We start from the raw sequence: 18,900 nt of genomic DNA on the forward strand, positions 1-18,900 counted from the left end.
TTTTGAATTCTGAAAGGGTGTGACTTCCTGGGAGACAATACTCAACACGATAGTCTGCCTAGTTTACAGAGTTCCTACATCTGCAGTACAGCCACACCCTCACCTCCAAGCCGGAAGTCCGAGCCTACACTGTCCCTGACCTAAGAAGGGCCCAAGCCTTGACTGAGGAGAGCTGGTAGCTTCAGCTAGCAGCCTTCCATTGTGGCAGCAAAGAGCTTATGAAGGGGAGATTTCTGTAGTCTATGGTCAGCAGATCCACCGTGCCAAGGTCCAGCCCAGCTTGGAGAGGGGTTCTGAGAGAAGGGGTATCTAGGAGTGGCGAAGACAAATGACTCAAAGTCAGATCGTGGTTCAAGATGATGATCTATGTTCTGCTCCAAACAGCTTTCTAGTCTGCTTTGTTCCGCTTTTTCTGGAGGTCTCCAGATAGCTCTCTATTTTCTGCTTGACACAAGTTCTCTCCTGCTCTTAAAAAAAAAAAAAAGGATTTATTTATTTTATGTATATGAGTACACCATTGCTTTCTTCAGACACACCAGAAGAGGACATCAAATCCCATTACAGATGGTTGTGAGCCACCATGTGGTTGCTGAGAATTGAACTCAGGACCTCTGGAAGAACAGTCAGTGCTCTTAACCTCTGAGCCATCTCTCCAGCCCTCTCCTGCCCTCTCCTGCTCTTCTAAAAATCCTCCTGGTAGCTCACCTCTTGCAGGTCATAAGCCTGGTCTTTTGGGGGTTTTTTTGTTTGTTTTTTCCGAGCCAGCATTTCTCTGTGTAGCCCTGGCTGTCCTGGAACTCACTCTGTAGATCAGACTGGCCTTGAACTCAGAAATCTGCCTGCCTCTGCCTCCCAAGTGCTGGGATTAAAGGCTAAGCCTGGTCTTTTATTTACATTAATATGTAAATATGTAGTCCAGTCATTTACTCCAGGTTCCGCTTTGATTATCCCTTGAATCAGCATCCGCAACCCCTGCCCCTTAATTCTTAGGAGACAGCAAGCACACATTTTCTTTTAACACTGCAAAAGAATTCAAAGATCTGCTTGCCTCAGTTAATGTTGTTAAAATAGCTGGGTGGGACCTTGTCCTGAAATTTCTATTTTTACTACCCCTGGGCCTAACCTTGCTGTGTCCCAGGGAGACCCTGAGCTCATGAGTCTTTCTGCCTTTGTAACTGTAAACAAAAAACTTAGCTGGTAGGATCTCCTTCGATCACCACTCCCTAAATCTCTTTCTCTCCTTTCTTAGTATATCTTTCTGACAAGTAGGCTCATAGTGTAGCTGCCTCTGTTCCTTTAGATTTGTGAGGTCCCCTATACAATTCACATTGCATCCTTATATTTTTGCACAGTTGAGAAATTATATATTGTTGAACTCATGTTTTTAGAGTTCTTTTCCACAGCTTTAAGGGCTGCCCTGAAGGTCCCAGTGCTTACCATTCTGCTGAGACATCAGCCGCATCCTTAGACTCCCGGCCTCAGATAGACTCATTAATGATTACAGGGAGGCCTTGCCTTGAAGGTGGAATGGGAAAATATGTACATTATTATACAAACAAGCCTTTCCGGCCCACAGCAGCCAGCGACACTCCTGGAGGTCCATACCTGCTGGCCCTGTCCCAGAAGAAGGAACCATGTCATTCTGTCCCTACCAAGGCCATGTTGTACACAGCACCACAGTTCGGGGGCTTGGGGTGAGGCACAGTGTTGGCGAGTGCCTGTGGAGGAAGACCTTGCCAAGCAAAGGGCAGGAAGGGATTGAAGGCCTACTGTTCCCTTAGGTCCCCTCTAGAGCACCTTCACTGACCTCAAACCTCCCACAAAGCCCCACCTCCTGCAGGGCTCAGCATGTTCCAGGAGAGCCAAGTGGGGTATTAGAGAACACTCATCCCAAAAGGCTGTGAGTGTGGCTCATCCTGGGGCCTGTGTCTATGTAAAATGTAGTAGTGGAGCAGGCCAAAGGTAGACAGTCCCATGCCCAAAGGATAAATTGGAATTGGGGAAAAAAAAAAAAAGGCAGATGTGATAGGTCCCAGCCCTGCCCAACATGTGGCAAGGTGTGCTCCCATTGTGTGGCTGGAGGCAGCTGCTCTGCCGTGTGGACTTGGTGTGAGGCACGCACATGCTCACCACTCAGGTTCCCACACCCATCCTCTCGCAATTATAGCTGAAGTTGCCCTCAGCAGATCTCAAGTCCAGGAGACAGCGAGAGCTGTGGTCACATTGTCCCGAGGGCTCTCAGACCTAAAGGTCTGTCCTAGGCCCTCCAGGTGGCCTAGCCCCTTGGCCAGCAGGAGGGACATGTGTTTGGGGAGGTGCATCTATTGCAGAGCACTGAGCTTCAAGGAATTAAGTAACTCTATTTCTTTTCCACAGATCTGGGTGGGCGGCAGGGGGCTGTCTCAGGGAAAAACCAGAGGGAAGATCTACGTGATGGATGTGGGGAAGGTGACGGTGGAAAAGGAGCTGGTGGCGCACTCGGACACTGTGAGGACCCTGTGTTCTGCTGAGGACCGCTATGTACTGAGTGGAGCGGGCCAGGAGGAGGGAAAGATCGCCATCTGGAAAGTTGAGTGAAAGCTCTGTGCTGAACCACTGCTGTCCTGTGAGGGCTGCCTTCCAACCCACCGAGGTGGCAGCGGCTGGCTAGGTGGCGCCTGTCGGCTCCGGGAGGCCTTCACCTCCATCGGTGAGCAGCTACATCTTATTGCTGATAACCTGCACTGTAGTTACCTCATGTTACCTAATGTTACCTAGAAACTTCCAGAATCCACAACTAGAAGCCAGCACCTCAGCTGCCAACCTAGCTGAGTGGCATGTGACCTGTGGTCCTCCAGTCTGGTCTCTCCTTTTCATTCTCTCTTCATGTTTACTCTGCAAACACTTGGGCTCAGTGGTATGGCAATGGCTGGTTATGTCACAGTCAGCCACCAAGCCGTTCAGGTTGCTTCTAACTTCCTGATTGCAGAGAGGCTTCTGAGCATTCGAAGGTAAACACCGACCGAACTGGCTTGCGCTGGGCAGGCGATTTCCCCCTTCAGGGAAGGTGACCAAGGCCTGCCCCAGGGAGGGGACCGTACTGGTCAGTCTGTGTAGAAATTGGGCAGCTGAGTGGCTCTGTCTTAGCATTAAAGCTTTACTGAAGACACCAGCGACTACAGGCAAGAAGCTCATCTCAGAAGCATAAGCATGAATGAATGACTGTGTCACTGGCTCCTGGCATATGTGCACTTTGTGTGTCTCCTGCGTGTTCATACACAAGGCCTCTCTATTGAACTGTACATAGCTATCTGCACGGGGGCTTGGGAATGTGTTTACCACTGTGGACCAATTTCATTCTGGAAGTGTTCTGTGAGGTGGATTTCCGTATGGACACTGGACAACATAGAGGATATGGCTTATCTCCTGTGAGTTCTACATGGAGCCCTCTGGATCCCCTGCCTTGGGTTTTCAAGACTCCATGTCCACCACTGGAGAGGCAGTCACTAAGAGGTTACCAGTGGTCTATGCCTGTCTCTGAGATCAGGCCAGGGTCTAGAGGTATTTGAGCTCATGCATGTGAAGACCAAGGCCTGAAGGGGGTCTGTGCCACTGACTGCTAGCTCCCTTTAACAGTGCAGAGGACCTCAGAGCCACACTCCTCCCTAGAGTCTGTGCTCCCCGAGCGATGTTCCGTATGTCCAGAAGGACAATGTGGTCAGCGACCAAGGCCACAGATTCAAATTGTCTTTGTAAATGTCGATCATAAATGCATTCTAAGTTATTTAATGCCAGTCCATGTATGACCAGGTGTTTACAACTTGTGTTAATAAACCCTTTTTGTTAATAAATGCTGGCTGCTTGATTTGGCTGCTGTGAACAGATGGTCTTGAGACTGGAAGCCCGTTTTCTTTGCAGGGCTTGAGACAGAACCAGGGTCTGTCTCTTCCTGATAAACAAGGGCTCTAAGACCGAGCCACATTCTCTCAGCCTTGGAGATGGCTGGAAGTTGAGCACTTTCACTTTTGTGACAAGGTTGAACTCTGTAGCCCAGAGCATCAACCCAGATTATGACTTAATCACCCAAGTGCTGTGGTGACAGACATGTCAACCATAGCTGGGACACATGGGAGACTGTTTTTAATTTCTGTTTATTCTAAGCACCAATCAAGCTGTCTGAAATCGGACTCATTTGTGGAGATTTTAATTTCTACCATCTCCTATGGAACAACCAACTGGTACAAAGAGCCAGTAGTCACTGGTACCAAGAGGAGACGCAGTGAACAGTGGTACCCAATGGGCTGGAGTGAGCACACGGCTTTATATTTGTGAAGGAGCCTTGTGGGGGGTTAGTGAGATGAAAAGGTGCACTCCAATGCCTTTGGTTTGTTCCGTGTCTTGGGCACAAGCAGTAAGGGAGGGGTGAACTCATCCTGATGCTGAGGAGCATGTCTCCTTGGCTCTAGGTCTTTCCCTGAGGGTAAGAAGATGTGTGCCTGCGGGTCCTGGGAGTGTGCCTGGCATGGCTCTGCAGGGTTTGACAGTGGTCAGGCAAGGGCAGGACCAGTGGTCAACTGTGCATCACTGATATTTCCATGTGAATGGCTCTTACAGAATGACCTACCAGGCCGGGCAGTGGTGGTACATGCCTTTAATCACAGCACTCGTGGGGCAGAGGCAGGTGGATCTTTCTGAGTTTGACGCAAGTGCTGGTCTACAGAGTGAGTTCCAACACAGCCAGGGCTACACAGAGAAACCTTGTTTCAGGAAAAAAAAAAAAAGAAGAAGAAAAGAAAAAAAGAAACCTACCAGGCACAGTGGTGCATGTCGGTAGTTGCGGCACTCTAGGAGCTGAATCATAAGCTCAACAGTAGTGTGAGTTCGGAGCCAACCAGGACAACTCAGTGGGGGAACAGGTGGAGAGGGGCGGGGTAGAGCTTAGTGTTTATATTAGTAATATTTCTTGATGCTGTGACAAAATCTATGCCAAAAACAACTTTGGGGGGGTTATTTTAGCCCAAAGTTTGAGGGTCCCATCCATTCTAGTGGGGAAGGTGCAATGGCAGGAGAGGATGGGATACTGCTCCCACAATATCCACAGGCAGGTAATAGACACAGGTGATTGCCAGTGCTGAACTGGGCCCCTAACTCTGGGACAGTGCCACTTGAATTGTATTAAGTGATGATTAAAAGAGACTGGCTGACTACATAAAACTGATCCAGCTGGGCTGGGGAGGCAGTTCAGCAGGTAAAGTTCACTACCACGCCTGACAACCTGAGTTCCCTTCCTGAGGACCCACATGGTGGTAGAAGAGGACGGCTCCTTCCTAAATGTCACCGTGTGTTGTCTACCAGGGATGAGGTTTATAAAAACATGGCTGCGATAAAGGGCAAAGGATGGGCTACAAATAACGCACACACATCACACATGTGGCTGTGCTCCTGTAAGACATGACCACCTTCAGCAAACAGGGACTAACTGCCAACTTACAAAGTGAAGTCAGGGGTCAGGAGCTCAAGGTTATCCACAACCACGTAAGAACCTCTGAGACCAGCCTCAAAACAAACAAACAAACAAACAAAAACCAAGACAGTCTTGTCTTTAGTCAGATGTGTTAGCGGGGACATGAAACAGAATATGGACTACAGAGGAGGCTATGGCATCTTCCTTTCAGTGGCTGGTGGAATCCTGAGGGTGTAGGATATCCAACAGCAGCAGTGCAGAGGGAAGGCTCAGACAGCTGCAGCAGATGCTGGACAGTGCAGTTAGGAAAGGTCTGACTCCCATAGAACAGGAACGTGCTCTTTGCTCACACATAGTTAAGGTTCTAATCCCACTTAGAAGGCAGAGGCAAGCTGATCTCTGTGTCCAAGGCCAGCCTGGTCTATAGAGTGAGATCCAGGACAGCCAGGGCTACAAGGGGAAACCCTGTCTCAACAAACAACAACAAAAAGGTCCTGATCCTCTAGAACATGCTCTGTGACTACAGAGTTTAATTAGATATCCCTACATTTGGTTTATGAGGTGCTGAGGTTTGAGCCCAGGGCGGTAAAGCCCTAAAGCAAAATCCTCAGCTCTATTCATGGTGTTTTAAAGTGTTTGTGGCTTACAAAGGAATTTCCTCAGACAGACAGAGCACCTAATAGGTTCACATACAGTGAAGACTCACTGCTTTTCCCAGAATGGGGAACAGGCAGGATGTTTGCTCTCACCTCTAGGCAACATGCATGGAGGCTCAGCCACTGCACTGGGCAAGAACAGCAAGCATATAGAGTGGACTGGTTAGGTGTGGTGGCTTGGCTCATGCTTATAACCCTAGCATTTGTGAGGCTGAGACAGGAGGATTGCCAGGAGCTCGAGGCCAGCCTGAAGCTAGAGGTGAGACTTTGCCCACCCGCACCAAAAACACAGAAGAAAAACAAGGGCTGAGGAGATGGTTCAGTGATTCAAAGCACTGGTTGAGCTAGAGATTCTAGGTTTAGTTCCCAGCACCCACGCGGCCTCTTCTGGCTTTGAACACTGGGCAGGCATGTGGTGCACAGAGATTCAAGCAGGGAAAACACTCCCCCACATAGAATAAGATGTTACAAAACAACAGCTAAGAAAGACTAGTCTGAAAGGATCATGGCCGTATGCTTGCAGGGATCACAGTCCGTATGAACCCGAGAAACATAAAACTCAGCTCGGTAATGGATGTGATGTCAGGACACAGGACTGCAGTAGAAAACCAGAGCTATTTAAGCTGTACTGACAGTGTAGAACAGCCTGAGGTGGAAGAACCACCAGTGAAAGAAATGGAAGGCCAAAAGGCCAGTATCCTGAAAGCTCAGACACCCTGGACAAAGTCTCAAAAGATACATTGTGTTCATGAACTGCAAAGCTTAACATTGTAAAGATGTTCTCTGCTAAGTGACTGAGACTCATGAATTCCAATGGGGCAGGGGGATTACACCATGTAAAGAAATGCTGAGAAAACCATTTTAAAAAGAGATCAAAGAGCTGAGCAGTGGTGGCGCATGCCTTTAATCCCAGCACTTGGGAGGCAGAAGCAGGAGGATTTCTGAGTTTAAGGCCGGCCTGGTCTACAGAGTGAGTTCCAGGAAATCCCAGCTTTTTCTGAGTCTGAGACAAAAGGATCATAGTGAGTCTGTGGCTAGCCTGAGCTATAGAACAAGGCCCCGTTTCAAAATCCATGATATAAATGAATAAATAGAAAAAAAAGGAACCCTAGCTAGGGGAAACACTAGGTCTGACTAAAGCTTTTTTTTTTTTTTTTAATTTAAATTTAAATCCCTAATATGTAAAGAACATCTACAAATCAAGATGAAAAGCCCAACTGAAAACTGAGTAAAAGGCACTTTGCCAATGAGGCTACTTAGATGGCCACTTTAAAAAGGATATTCAGTGGGGCTTCGTGCTTAAAGGCACTTGTTTCTGTTGTTCTGGGTTTGGTTCCCAACATCCATGTGCTGGCTCACGGGGCCTGCAACTGCAGCTCCAGGGCCTCTAGTATTACCCTCTTCTGGCCTTTGCAGGCACCCGCACATACACACAGGCAAAACACTCATAAATAAGAAAGAAAGCTGCTCAACATGGTTAGTTTTCACCACAATGCAACTTAAATCGAGTCATCTGATGGCTGAGTGTGACCACACATTTTCATTAGTACAGAGGAAAAAAGTGAACTTCCTCAGCTAGGAGCACTTAATATTGTCACTTCCGTGTGCCGAGAGAGACACACATGGGGTGACAGGAGACTAGGGGCTCTTCCCCTCAGTATTCAGTCACTGCATAATATGGATCTTAGAGACTGACCTGGGAGCTAGGAGAGGGTCCCAGCCCAGGACTGTCACTGCCTCCCAGTCGAGGTTACACAGATAGGGTGTTTGAGACACAAGTCACTCACTGGGTGATGGCTGCTGAAGGCCTGGAAGATGCGGATTCTGGCTTCTGCAGCCAGCAGTGGGGTGGGTGCTCCTTTGGAGAAATTCTTTCCTAGTTGCCACCCTGGAGATTCCTTGAGATCTCAGGCACTTGGGGCTGGTCGATAGTAGGGGGGCCACACCTGGCTCTCCCCAGTGGGGGAGGTGGTCTGACTTGAGTGTGTGTGAAGGCAGGATCTCAGGGCCCTGGGCCACTACCAGCACTTCCTGCCAGTCTGAAACCACTATTCTTCAGCTCAACTGCAGTTTGTAACTGCCTCCAGGGCCCTTTAGGGTTCCACAGTGGGAGTTTGCAGCTAATATAGCAGCAGCTAGGAGCTTTCCATGGGTATGTATATATGTGACTCCAGTCCCATGCTCAAACCCAGGTTGAGAACCCTATCAAGGGTTGTTAGTTATAAACCTTAGCAGACCACCAAGAGACACATAACATATTCTGCCCCAGAGAGAAGGCATGGGACACCCACCTCCAGTACCCAAGGCTGCACATGAACACAAGGGACAGTCCCCACCAGACACTTCCCCCTTTGCTCATTAGGACCTCTCATTGCTCCCCAGTTTTCCTACAGCAGGGAGGCCCCCATCCTACCACCAGGTACAAGCCTGACCTCCTCACCTTTGGGCAGGAATGACTCTGGGAGCTTGGACTGCTGGGGACTGAAGCTGCAGGAGCCTATTTTGCAGACCCTGGAGGTGGGGGGACCCCCACTGTGCCTGCAGGCACTGGCCACAGCCAGGAAGAACATCCTGCCTCCCCCTAGACTCAACAGGCTCCAGGCAGGCAGTCACTCGAAAATGACAGGGCCACACTGTCACCTGCAATGATAACATTTATTGAATTAACCACAGTGTAACAGCAATAGCAGCGGGGGACACTAGCCTGGCAGGAAGGACTCAGGCCGTACACACTGAGCGATGTACAGGGACCAGTAGCCCAGCATGTGACAAAGAAAGGACACCCCCCCCCGGGGGGTGGGGAAGCTCTGGACAGCAGCAGACATCAACATCCACCTAATAAAAAAACAAAGTCATATGTGATAGTATTCTCTCTAGAATCTGTTTCTTCATAAACCGTAAAAAAAATGTGTTTAACACACACTCAACCACTGCTAAAATCAGCAAGAGCTATTACAGTGCTCCAACTTAATAAGTTGATAACAGTTGTCCTGTTTCCAGTTCACAAAGGAACTAAATCGTTTTGTTCCGAGATGCCTAGGGAGTGCCACTGCACCAAGGCCTTTCTAACACCTGTTACTCTTGCTATTGAGTCCCAGCACAGGACAGGCAGCAGACAGCAGGGGAGGCCGCTGGGGCTCCCAGGATGCTCTGTTCTCCTGGAGGCCCAAGGGTTGCTGTCAAAGGGGCCATCTCAGGCTTCTGCCATGATGCTGGCTTTTCATGAAGTGGTGATGAGCTACAGAGTGCACACCCCCTGCCTGCCCCATTTGAGCCAGTCCAAAATGGAATAAAGCAGACAGCATGGCTGCAGTGCTGGGCAGTCCCCAGGCACTCTCGAAAGCTCTGCTTTTAGCTCACAAGCAGAGGGGTGAGCCCATTTTTGGTGACAGCCATTGAAGGAGGACCCACTGGTGGCTTCACCCACACAATCCAGTTGTTGGTTGGTGGCTGAAGACAGAGGCTCAGGTCGAAGCGGAACAGCTAGGGAGCATTTGGTGCATGTGAAGTTGATGAGTGTCCGGTTTCAGTAGACAATGTTTTACGACACCGACCTGTGGCACAGACCACTGGCCACAGACAAAGACAGCCATCAACTCTATGGGCTGCAGAAGCCAGTGGTACTAGGGAGATAAAGCGGCCAGGCTGCTACTGATGGAGGGGCCACACAGCACTTTCTACACTGCACCTTCTGTGACATCTTGACCACTCCAGGAGGCTACCAATCAGATCCTGCTCTGTCACTCCCAACTTTGCCCAAACTAGCCCTCACAGGGCCCCGAGGATCTCAAGGGTGGGAGTCTGAAGGCTGTGCACCTGTCTGTGTGAATGTTCCAGCTGAGACCTTGGGCTACGAACAGATAATGTCTCACAGCCAGCTTTCCAGATACCAGGAAGTGCCACCATGCCATTCTGCCCCCAGGCTGTGGACCTCTCAACAGCTTATACTCTCATGCAGGCAAAATTGGACCACATATTAAGAGGCATCTCTTAAAAAAACCTGTTGACTTTCACAATCTTGTGGCCTGGGACCAGTGGAATTCTTGCTAATCCCCTCCCACATGGTGCTTTCACATAGCCTAAATCCCACGGTGCTACAAAGCTAATTCCATTTGCATTCTCAGCATTGGCTACAAATGGGCATCTGCTTGACCCTGTCCTGGGTCCAGGTAACCGAACCACCTTTGCTCTCAAGATCATAGACCATGGAAGAGCTACTCAGGTGCACTCTCTGGGATCCCAGTACCTATGGGTGATGGGTCTGCAAGTCCAGGTCAGGAAACAGAAATACCTGGTGTGGTCTGAGCAATACAAGCTTAGACAGCATCCACTGAAAAGCCAGCCCTCCTCCCTTGGCTTCTTTAACACATAGGCAGTGGCCCTGATAGCTGTCCACTGGTGCCATCTCAGAATAACTGCTCAGTGAGGGAAGGGCTAGGCAAAAGGGTCTGGCTACTTGTGTACCCCAGATGAGACAACATCTACCATGGCTCACTATATTTATCTGCAAGGAAGCCCCAGAAATCAACTTTATTATTACCCTTGGGTCTCATCCCAAGGGCCCTCACACTGACCAGACCCACAGACAGCAAGCAGCCTTTGGATGCAAACATCTAACAGGCTCAGGTCTTAAAAAGTACCAGATGTGTAGCCTGACCTGACAGCAACACACAGGCATGCCTCTGGCTGACTGTTCTGACATTTTACCGGGCTTTTGCCATGAACACAAAGTGTCCTTGTGTTACTTCAGGTTATGAAGAGTATCTTAAGGTCTGGTCCACTGTTTATGGTGACCCTATTATTGCTTGCTCCTGTGGGTGTGGTCTCTGCTAGACCCCAAACTCCGTGTCATTCAGCTTCAGCTTGCACGGTCTGCAGAAGCCTCTGCATGGGATGCTGTGAGCAGCAAGTGTCCTAAGACCCCACACTCATTTCCATGGCTCCAGGTTTTACCCACTTAAGTGTCCTCTGCATCCTTGCCTCCCTCTGTCCTCCTATGGCAGAGTGGAAAAGCAGGGTGCATGAAAACAGAGGCTGTGGTCCTTAGTCTCTGGAAGGAGGGAATACCATCTTAAAACTAAGTTGCACAGGAGTGACCTACCAAGGATGCTGTTGGAGAGAGCAGCCCAGAAGTGCCTGCTTCCCCAAAGAGACAGAGTACCCGCTGATGGGGCTTGGCACTGGGGCTGTGCTTGGGAGTCCAACTTCCCCTACCCAAGGGGGAGACTTGCAATTCCATTCTCAATGGGCAACACAGAAGTGGAGCCAGTCCTCTGCAGGCGTAGAATTGAGGAAGACCCAGGCAAATGGAAGGTACCCTTATACCTGAGCACGCCTCTGCTCCCCAGATATAAAACACTAAAGACAACAAAGTGCCACCTGTGTGGGGAATGTGGCAAGACAGCCCAGCCAAGGACATAAATAGCATTCCTTTGAAGACACAGAAAATTCAAGTAATTTATTTAAAAACTGCTTACTTTCATCTTGAAATATATATGTATATATATTTGCTTTAGAATGCTCATATTGCAGCATGATTCTCATGCACTTTAAAGTACTTTATGTAAAAACACCAACCGAGGCAGCAGGAGCACGGCTCTGACTTCATCTGGGTACCATCCAGGGAGGACCTCCCTTCTCCTGAGTGCAGACCAACTGTTTCACGAACCGAGGGACTGGAGTTGTTAAACAGAGATGTCGTTGGAAAGTCTTTACCCTCAGTTGCAGCATTAGCTGAGCCTGCTTCCCTGAAGCCCAAGTTTTGCTCATGTGCAGAAACTGGAAACTGCACGGGATCTTGGGTCAGCAGCCCGCCTGCTCAGGCAGATGCTTGCTTCTCTTTGCCTTCATCCCATTCCAGTGACCATCAGCAGGAGCAGGTGATGAGCTCACAAGATTTCAGTTAGGTTCCAGAGAGGATCAATGTCACCAATGTGGCAGGAGGTAGGCCTTGGCACCTTCACGTGCCCTGCTCTGATGCCACTGTCCCCCACTCTCGAGGTAGCCTTGCAGCAGGACTTGGGAGCCAATGCTCACCTGGAGCTCTGTGCCTGGATTTCCAGCCAAACATGTAGAGACAAGCTGAAGTGTCACACAGAGCCAACAGCTGCCCTGTGGTGGCTTCTGGGGAGGACCATGAGGGTAGGGACTGGACAGACAAACTTACACACAAGCACGCAGGAGGCACACTGAGAGTTCACATTCAGCCCTGCTGATTGGTGCTGTCCATGGGTAGGATGTCTGGAGGCTGCCCTGGGGAATGGCTGCCTTCTGCTCAAATACCTCTGGGACCCTTCCCCAGCTTTGGTGTGTGGTCTCAGCTGTGTACAGGATTGCGAGCCTAACTCACCAGAGATGCTGTTCTTCTGAGAAAACCACAGTTGTGAAAAAGAAAATACTGTTTCTAAAATAAACAGAAAAATACTCTGAGGCGCTGCAATAGCAGACGGATGCTGGAGGGGTCCTGACAGACACCCGCTGGGCATTCTGGATACTCATGTGCTGCTGCCTTCAGAGGACACCTGCCAGGAGTCGGTTTCTGCACTTCCAATTACTGGTTTAGAAATGCAGACCCTTACATTTTCTAAATTGTTTATTGACTATGCTGTGAATATTTCACAATTTAAAACATGCAGAATGATAAACCTGCAGAATAAAAGACAGCTGAAATTAAGTTCTTTTTCAATAAAAAAAAAAAAGATTTCAAATGATTTTTTTTAATTGTGGGAAAGGTAATTAGTGTGATATTTTTGTCTAATAGCTCAAACCTACCCTACATCTAACACCTACTGAACTTGGACTGTGCTCTGGGAAGGAACTCCAGCTCGCACGGTATAGGCAAGCATTATCCCCAATGCACCCTGCCCTCCAGTGTGGAATGTACCAGCTGGGGTTCACACCATGGACTCTGTCTCCACCAGCTCCCGAAGGCCCCCTTTCCGGGACAGCTTCAGTACAGTTGGCTTTTCACTGCCTGCTCCACCCTCGCCTTCGCCAGTGGGCCCTGAGGACAGGCCTTTCTGCTCCTCCTTAGCTTCTTCTGACACCTCAGGGTAGATGACCAGGAATGTGGCTGTCAGGAAGCCCAGGAAAGAGCCCACAGAAGCCACTATGGGGATGACAACGATAGTATTCACAGCGTCGACCACGCCCCCGAGGGCAGATGCAACCAGGATCTGGGAGATGTAGACCTGACAGGAGAGGATGGCGCAGTCAATGCCAAATCCACGCTTGGAATTCCCTGGGCTGTGGTGGACATACTGCAAGAGAAGGGACACGGTGTAAAGGCACAGAGAAGGCACTTCATTAAAACCTCAAGGCTATGAGCACCGACTGCACTGAGCGAAGAGACTCACTTGCCTAAGCTGGGCAGCTAGCAACTGGCCTCTCCAGAGCCCAGACTGGCACTGGGCAATAAAGGAGAGAGGGAGAACATTATGGCTCATAGGGAGGAACACAGAAGTAGTTCTACAACCTAATCAGGGCTTTATTCCCTAGAAAACCACCTCCAGTCCTAAGAAAGAAAGGCAAGGCAGACAGATACAGGGGTGCCCACCTTACTCTGGAGATCTCCTTGGAGAGCAGGGAGCTCAGGTCACATGCATGTGGCTCAGGTGACAGAGCAGGGAACACCAGGCAGTTTTATTTGTTCATGTTTCTTTTTTCTTTTTTGGTTTTTGAGACAGAGTTTCTCTGTGTAGCCCTGGTTGTCCTGGAATTCACTCTGTAGACCAGGCTGGCCTCGAACTCAGAAATCTGCCTGCCTCTGCCTCCCAAGTGCTGGGATTAAAGGCATACACCACCACTGCCCAGCTCAGAACTTCTTGGTAAAGTAGGCTTTTGTTCGTGTTTCTTGAACACGATATAAAAGCATGCCTGGGCACAACATGGCTACGCTCATCCCAAGTCTCCAAAGGAGACTTTGTCTTTGAGATATGAAGGCCAATCAACCCAGAAGATGGAAACCACAATCAGATTTTAGACTTGTGTACACCACAGTCAGAGGGAGATTTTAAATACACCTTCCAGAAAACAGAAAGAACAAACGACGAGAACCCCGCCTTACTCAACCAATAGAGGCCACAAGGGCGCAACACTATTTCACCATATTTGGGACATGCTGGGCCACAGATGGTGTAATCAGTTAATTTAAAGGCTGAAATCATATATGTATGCTTTCTCTGATTTTGATTATTAGAAACTAGTATGCTATGACCATCATTTAAAAACTCCCAAATGTTAGAAATTCACCATCATACTGAATAATCATGCTGAATAATCCATGGGTTCAAAATAGAAACCAAGACAGAAAACCACAGAAATCTGTGTACATGTGTACATATGGAGACAGATGTCTGCACAGGCGTCTGTCTTTCTCTGCCACTCTTCACCTTGTTTTCTGAAGAGGGTTTCTCACTCAATGGTAGTCTAGGCTTTGAGCCCCAGGGACTCTCTCTTTGGCCCCTGTCACTGGGGTTATAATTATAGGCACATGTTACTATACCTCAGGTCTTACATGGGTCCAGGAGATCTGAATTCAGATCATTATGCTTGGACACCAACTTTATCCACTAAGCTGTTTCCCCTAGACCTTAGAAAAATCTTTGAAAAAAAATTTTTTTTAAAGTAATACATTAGCTGGGTGTGGCTATCCATATTATAGATCTCAGCACTGAAGAAGCAGAGGCAGGGGGAACTCTGTAAATTCCAGGCCAGCCCTGGAATATTACTGAGACCCTGCCTCTGAAGGAAAAAAGAAAAGCTGTCTATTGAAACCTCTAGATGTACATGATAGCCCACGCCTGTAATCCTAGCAACTCACTAGACGGAGACAAAAGGATTTCTGTGAGTTCGAGTCCAGGCTGAGCTCCATAGGAATTCTAGACCAACACAGGCTACAATGTGATAGCTGGGGTGTCCCTGAATAACAGAGCTGAGGAGTTCAGGATGCTTGACATCAAGACCTACTACAGACCTACCTACTTTAAAGAAGAATGAATCACACCTGTCAAGAACAGAGAGAACAGGCCAAAGGCACAGTACATGCACTTATGTGGCCATCTGGTAACAAGGCAGGAATGTGAGAGTCCCACTTCATTTCCCCCAGCTATGCTAGAACCTACTGGGTAGACAGCAGGAAGTGACACAGAGGCCTGGGATCAGTGGTTAGTCCTGCCATACTACACAAGCCACACAGAATGAGGCAGAACAGAAAATGCCAGTCTAGTTACAGGAAGGTCAGATGCAGGTGCAAGTGAAGTCAGCGTAGAAGTCAGGAAGAGACTAGACTCTGCTCACCACTTTTCTTGGTCTGGGTGATTCTTTTGAAATGCTAGCAAGTGGTTTAGCCTCAACAGTTATGAACTCTGCAGAGTAGTATATCTATAAAACACCACCGTTAGGCTTCATTAGGAGTGGGTGTGGTGAGCATGTACTGAGAGAACTGATTTTGTTTTAATGATTAATGGGATCAAAGGTGTGTGCTGGCATACCAGGTGCACGCTTGTTTCTTTCCTTTTAAAATAAGGTCTTAAGTAGCCCAGGCTGGCCTTGAACTTGCCATAAAGGCTCTTGAAGTTCTGGCACACTAGCCTTCCCCTTCCTCATGTTGGGTATATAACTGTGCTTGCTCTACACCTGGCCCCAGTCCCTTTACACAGGTCCCATCAGGGGGAGCTCAGGAGCAGTGGCTAGCTAACAACAGAGTAGCTCTTCAAAAGCCACAGAAGTGAAGGGCACTAAGGCTGCTAGATCAGGGGCCAAACAGTGAGCCTGGAAAGGGAATTGCCCTCAGTGAGGAAGATGATGGTAAAGGGAATTGTGGGTCCAAGGGGCAGGACAGTCAGAGGAGAGAGACCCTGTGGCCAGGGAATGACTGGGGGAGTGGCAGCAGTTGCCTTCGTCAGAAGGGAAGACAGAGAAGACAGCGGGGCAGAGGTGGCCTTGTCACCGCCTGCCTCAGCATCCTTAAGACTGCTGTACCTCCTTGATGTCATGGTAGTGCCCTAGGAGGGCGTAGGGGCAGTAGGAGATGCTCATGGAGACAACACCCATGGTGCTGATGGTGACCATGGCCACGTAGACATTGGGAAACATGGCCATCACAGCGGTGCCCACGGAGAAGCCCAGTGTCCCCAACATGTAGATAATCCTGATGCTCAGGTCATAGTTGTCCAAGTACTTCTGTAGCAGGGCTGTAGAGAGGGCCACAAAGATAAGACTTAGGGGCTGTCCACACACACCCTTACCTCCAACACTGCCTCCCACTGGTTGAACCTAGGCCTTCAAGCAGAAATATAGTTTCCTGCCCATCTGAACCATGCAGCCCCATGCCCACCTTGATTCCTCCAGGTTCTAGCATTTCTGAAAGAAGCCAGCTCTCTGGCCTACGTAGGATGCTGAATGCCCACCCAAGTTCTCCTTGGGAGAAATCTCTGGCCCTTCCCTTGTCACTCTAGATGCCCAGCACTCAAGCCTAGTCTGAGGACCCTCCAGGAATCATCTGTGCTGCAGTAGATCAGTGATAGTGGTGTGGTCCCTGTCACTTGGCTGACCTGTCCCACCCTCCCCGCTTCAACTACAGATCAGGTAAAGCTGACTTCCATTCCAGGTTCAGACTGAGTATGGGCAGATAAGAGAGAGGACTGAGAGAGGCTGCCTAGGATGAGAGCTATCACCACAGCCATCAGGGCTCCTGTCCTTGGCAGGCTGGACTGTTCCACTGCCCTTCACACTGCTGGGCCCCAGATGGGGTTGGCATGCCAGAGACATCATGCTCATGAACAGGTGCCATCCATGCTTGACAGTGAGCCAGCACACAGGATAGCCTCCCAGCCTCAGAAACATCTGATCGCAGGCCAGAGCAACCAACTTGAACGGTTTTTCCTCTACTGAGGCAAAGGTCAGGATTCTGATCCTCTGGGCATGCCATCGCCTCACCTGAGCAGATAGCACCAGTAGCAGCGTAGATAACCAGGCCCCAGCAGCCCATCTTCACGCCAGCGTTGTAGGCATGCCACTTGGTGGAGTTGGAGGGGGCCTGTTGTAGAGAGAGGAGGTTGAAGGCATTTGCCACCCTCAGGGCAGAGGAGAGAGATTACTCTGCACTCCCATGCAGGCAGTCTGAGAGTGACAGACACTCTAGTGAGGAGGAGAGTCAACCCAAGTCCAGGTGGGTATCCGGTAAGCTACTTCCAGTCCCTCCCAGGCCACATGCGACTCTGTTGCCCACCATGAGAAATGGAATCCTCCTGCCTGTGGCCCTGAAATAAGGTTGGCCTGGACCTGCAGAAATGATGCTGCCTTCTCTGAGCTGCCATGCTAGGACCTGAGAAACCTGTAACAGACCATGTGGCCACCTCCTCAGCACTAAACACCAGCAGGGCCTGGCAAGAATAGAGACAGGCTGTTCCACTTTGATAGTTGAGCCAACACTCTGTTCACAACTTTCAAAGTGGTTCTGGTCCTGTGAGGGTACCTGGCATCACGAATGGTCACCAAAGACCCCACTACAACAACTTTGTCTCGGCTGTGCAACTGACCATGCATTAGGATGCACACTGGCCAGCTGCCTGCTGGGTATTCCCTGACCAGCATGGCCATGTAGATGCAGGGGCAGTGCATGCAGGCTCACAATAGGCCCTGACATGGAAGCTGCTTAGTTCTCTAAGCAATGGAACTGGTAGCCATAGGGTACTCACCTGGGGGTTCCCTTTGAAGATAACCTGGCCCATGAAGTCAGTATAGAAGACGGCCTCTGCGATGACGGAGAACCAAGTGAGTAGGTGGCAGAGGCAGAGCCACATCAGCTCCTTGGGCATCTTCAGCATGGACAGCCACAGCAGGCGCACGGTGGTCTCTGTCTCACCCTCCTCACTCTCTGTGTCCCCGCTGGAGGCAGTGGCCCCACTCTGGTTGCGGTGCCGCGAGCGCTGCCGCTGCTGCAGGTCATATAGGTCGCTCATGCTTCGGGATGGCTTGATCAGGACCACTGCATTGGCCCGGCGGTAGCGGTAGCAGTGGGACCCAATCTTGCCATAGTAGGAGAAGGTGCTAGAAGCCTGCCTGTGAAACATGTGCCTACGCCGTCTCATGGAACCAGATGTGACTGAGGGCTTCAAGTCTACCTTAGAGCGGCTGAGGGAGTTCATTGGCGGGGAGCCTCTCCCATTTGGGACTTTAGCTTCATTCAAGTGATTATCAAGCAAGGTGTCGTCCTCCTTGGTGGACTCCCTGAGGAACGTGGACAGGCGGGGCAGCTTGGCCCTCAGGAGCTCTTGGCTGGTGCTCTGGGGGGTGCTGGGGTAGGAAGCATCTTGGAAGATAGAGGGCTCGATGTCATGCAGGAAGAGCAGCTGAGGCTCCATGTCCAGTGTGGCATCAGCCATGTGCAGCACCGAGTCACTCTTGCTGCGCACAATGTCCACATCGAGGTAGTCCAAGGACAGCTCGTGCTCTGACTGCACCTCATCTGGGAATGGGGGGCTGCCATCCTGTATGCCCCCACCAATGGAGTTGAGGCGGGAAGCAGGGGCTGGGGCGCCAGGCTGAACACTGGTGCTGGGCAGGGTGGCATCCTCAGGACCACGGTCCTGCTGTGGGATGTACTGCTCCTCCTCGATGCTGAAGAGATGCAGAGCCACTGACACTGAGAAGATGACGGCAGCGAAGAAGAACAGCACCTGGTTCTGTGTCTGGAACCAGTCACCCAGGAAGGTCTGCGTCCAGTCCAGCCCACCCAGCACATAGCCAATGGCCCCACCAAGGCCTGCAGATAGAGAGGGGACAGTGAGCCTCAGCCCC

At 50.0% G+C, this 18,900-nt stretch overlaps 2 protein-coding genes across 3 annotated transcripts in view; one reads left to right on the forward strand and one right to left on the reverse strand.

Moving 5' to 3' along the window:
* The window catches only part of Dennd3 (DENN domain containing 3), a 61,656-nt gene extending 57,793 nt beyond the window's left edge, over window positions 1-3,863 (forward strand). The window contains exon 24 of one of the 2 annotated variants that reach the window (XR_004111885.1): window positions 2,377-3,830. Coding sequence is in view for 1 of the 2 variants with exons in the window: in XM_031345737.1 (XP_031201597.1) it covers window positions 2,377-2,577 (201 nt within the window). In the remaining variant the exon portion in view is untranslated. Of the gene's footprint in view, window positions 1-2,376 lie in introns of both variants that reach the window. The other variant, XM_031345737.1, reaches the window with a different exon arrangement.
* A 7,663-nt stretch (window positions 3,864-11,526) lies between these two features.
* Slc45a4 (solute carrier family 45 member 4) overlaps window positions 11,527-18,900 on the reverse strand; it is a 66,085-nt gene continuing 58,711 nt past the window's right edge. The window contains exons 5-8 of the mRNA XM_031345768.1: window positions 17,799-18,865; window positions 17,038-17,137; window positions 16,081-16,292; window positions 11,527-13,358 (exon numbers count right to left, since the gene is read on the reverse strand). Coding sequence (XP_031201628.1) covers window positions 12,993-13,358; window positions 16,081-16,292; window positions 17,038-17,137; window positions 17,799-18,865 — 1,745 coding nt within the window. The 3' untranslated portion in view covers window positions 11,527-12,992. The remainder of the gene's footprint in view (window positions 13,359-16,080; window positions 16,293-17,037; window positions 17,138-17,798; window positions 18,866-18,900) is intronic.

This window comes from Mastomys coucha, unplaced genomic scaffold (genome assembly GCF_008632895.1).
Source record: "Mastomys coucha isolate ucsf_1 unplaced genomic scaffold, UCSF_Mcou_1 pScaffold11, whole genome shotgun sequence".
Lineage (NCBI taxonomy): Eukaryota > Metazoa > Chordata > Mammalia > Rodentia > Muridae > Mastomys > Mastomys coucha.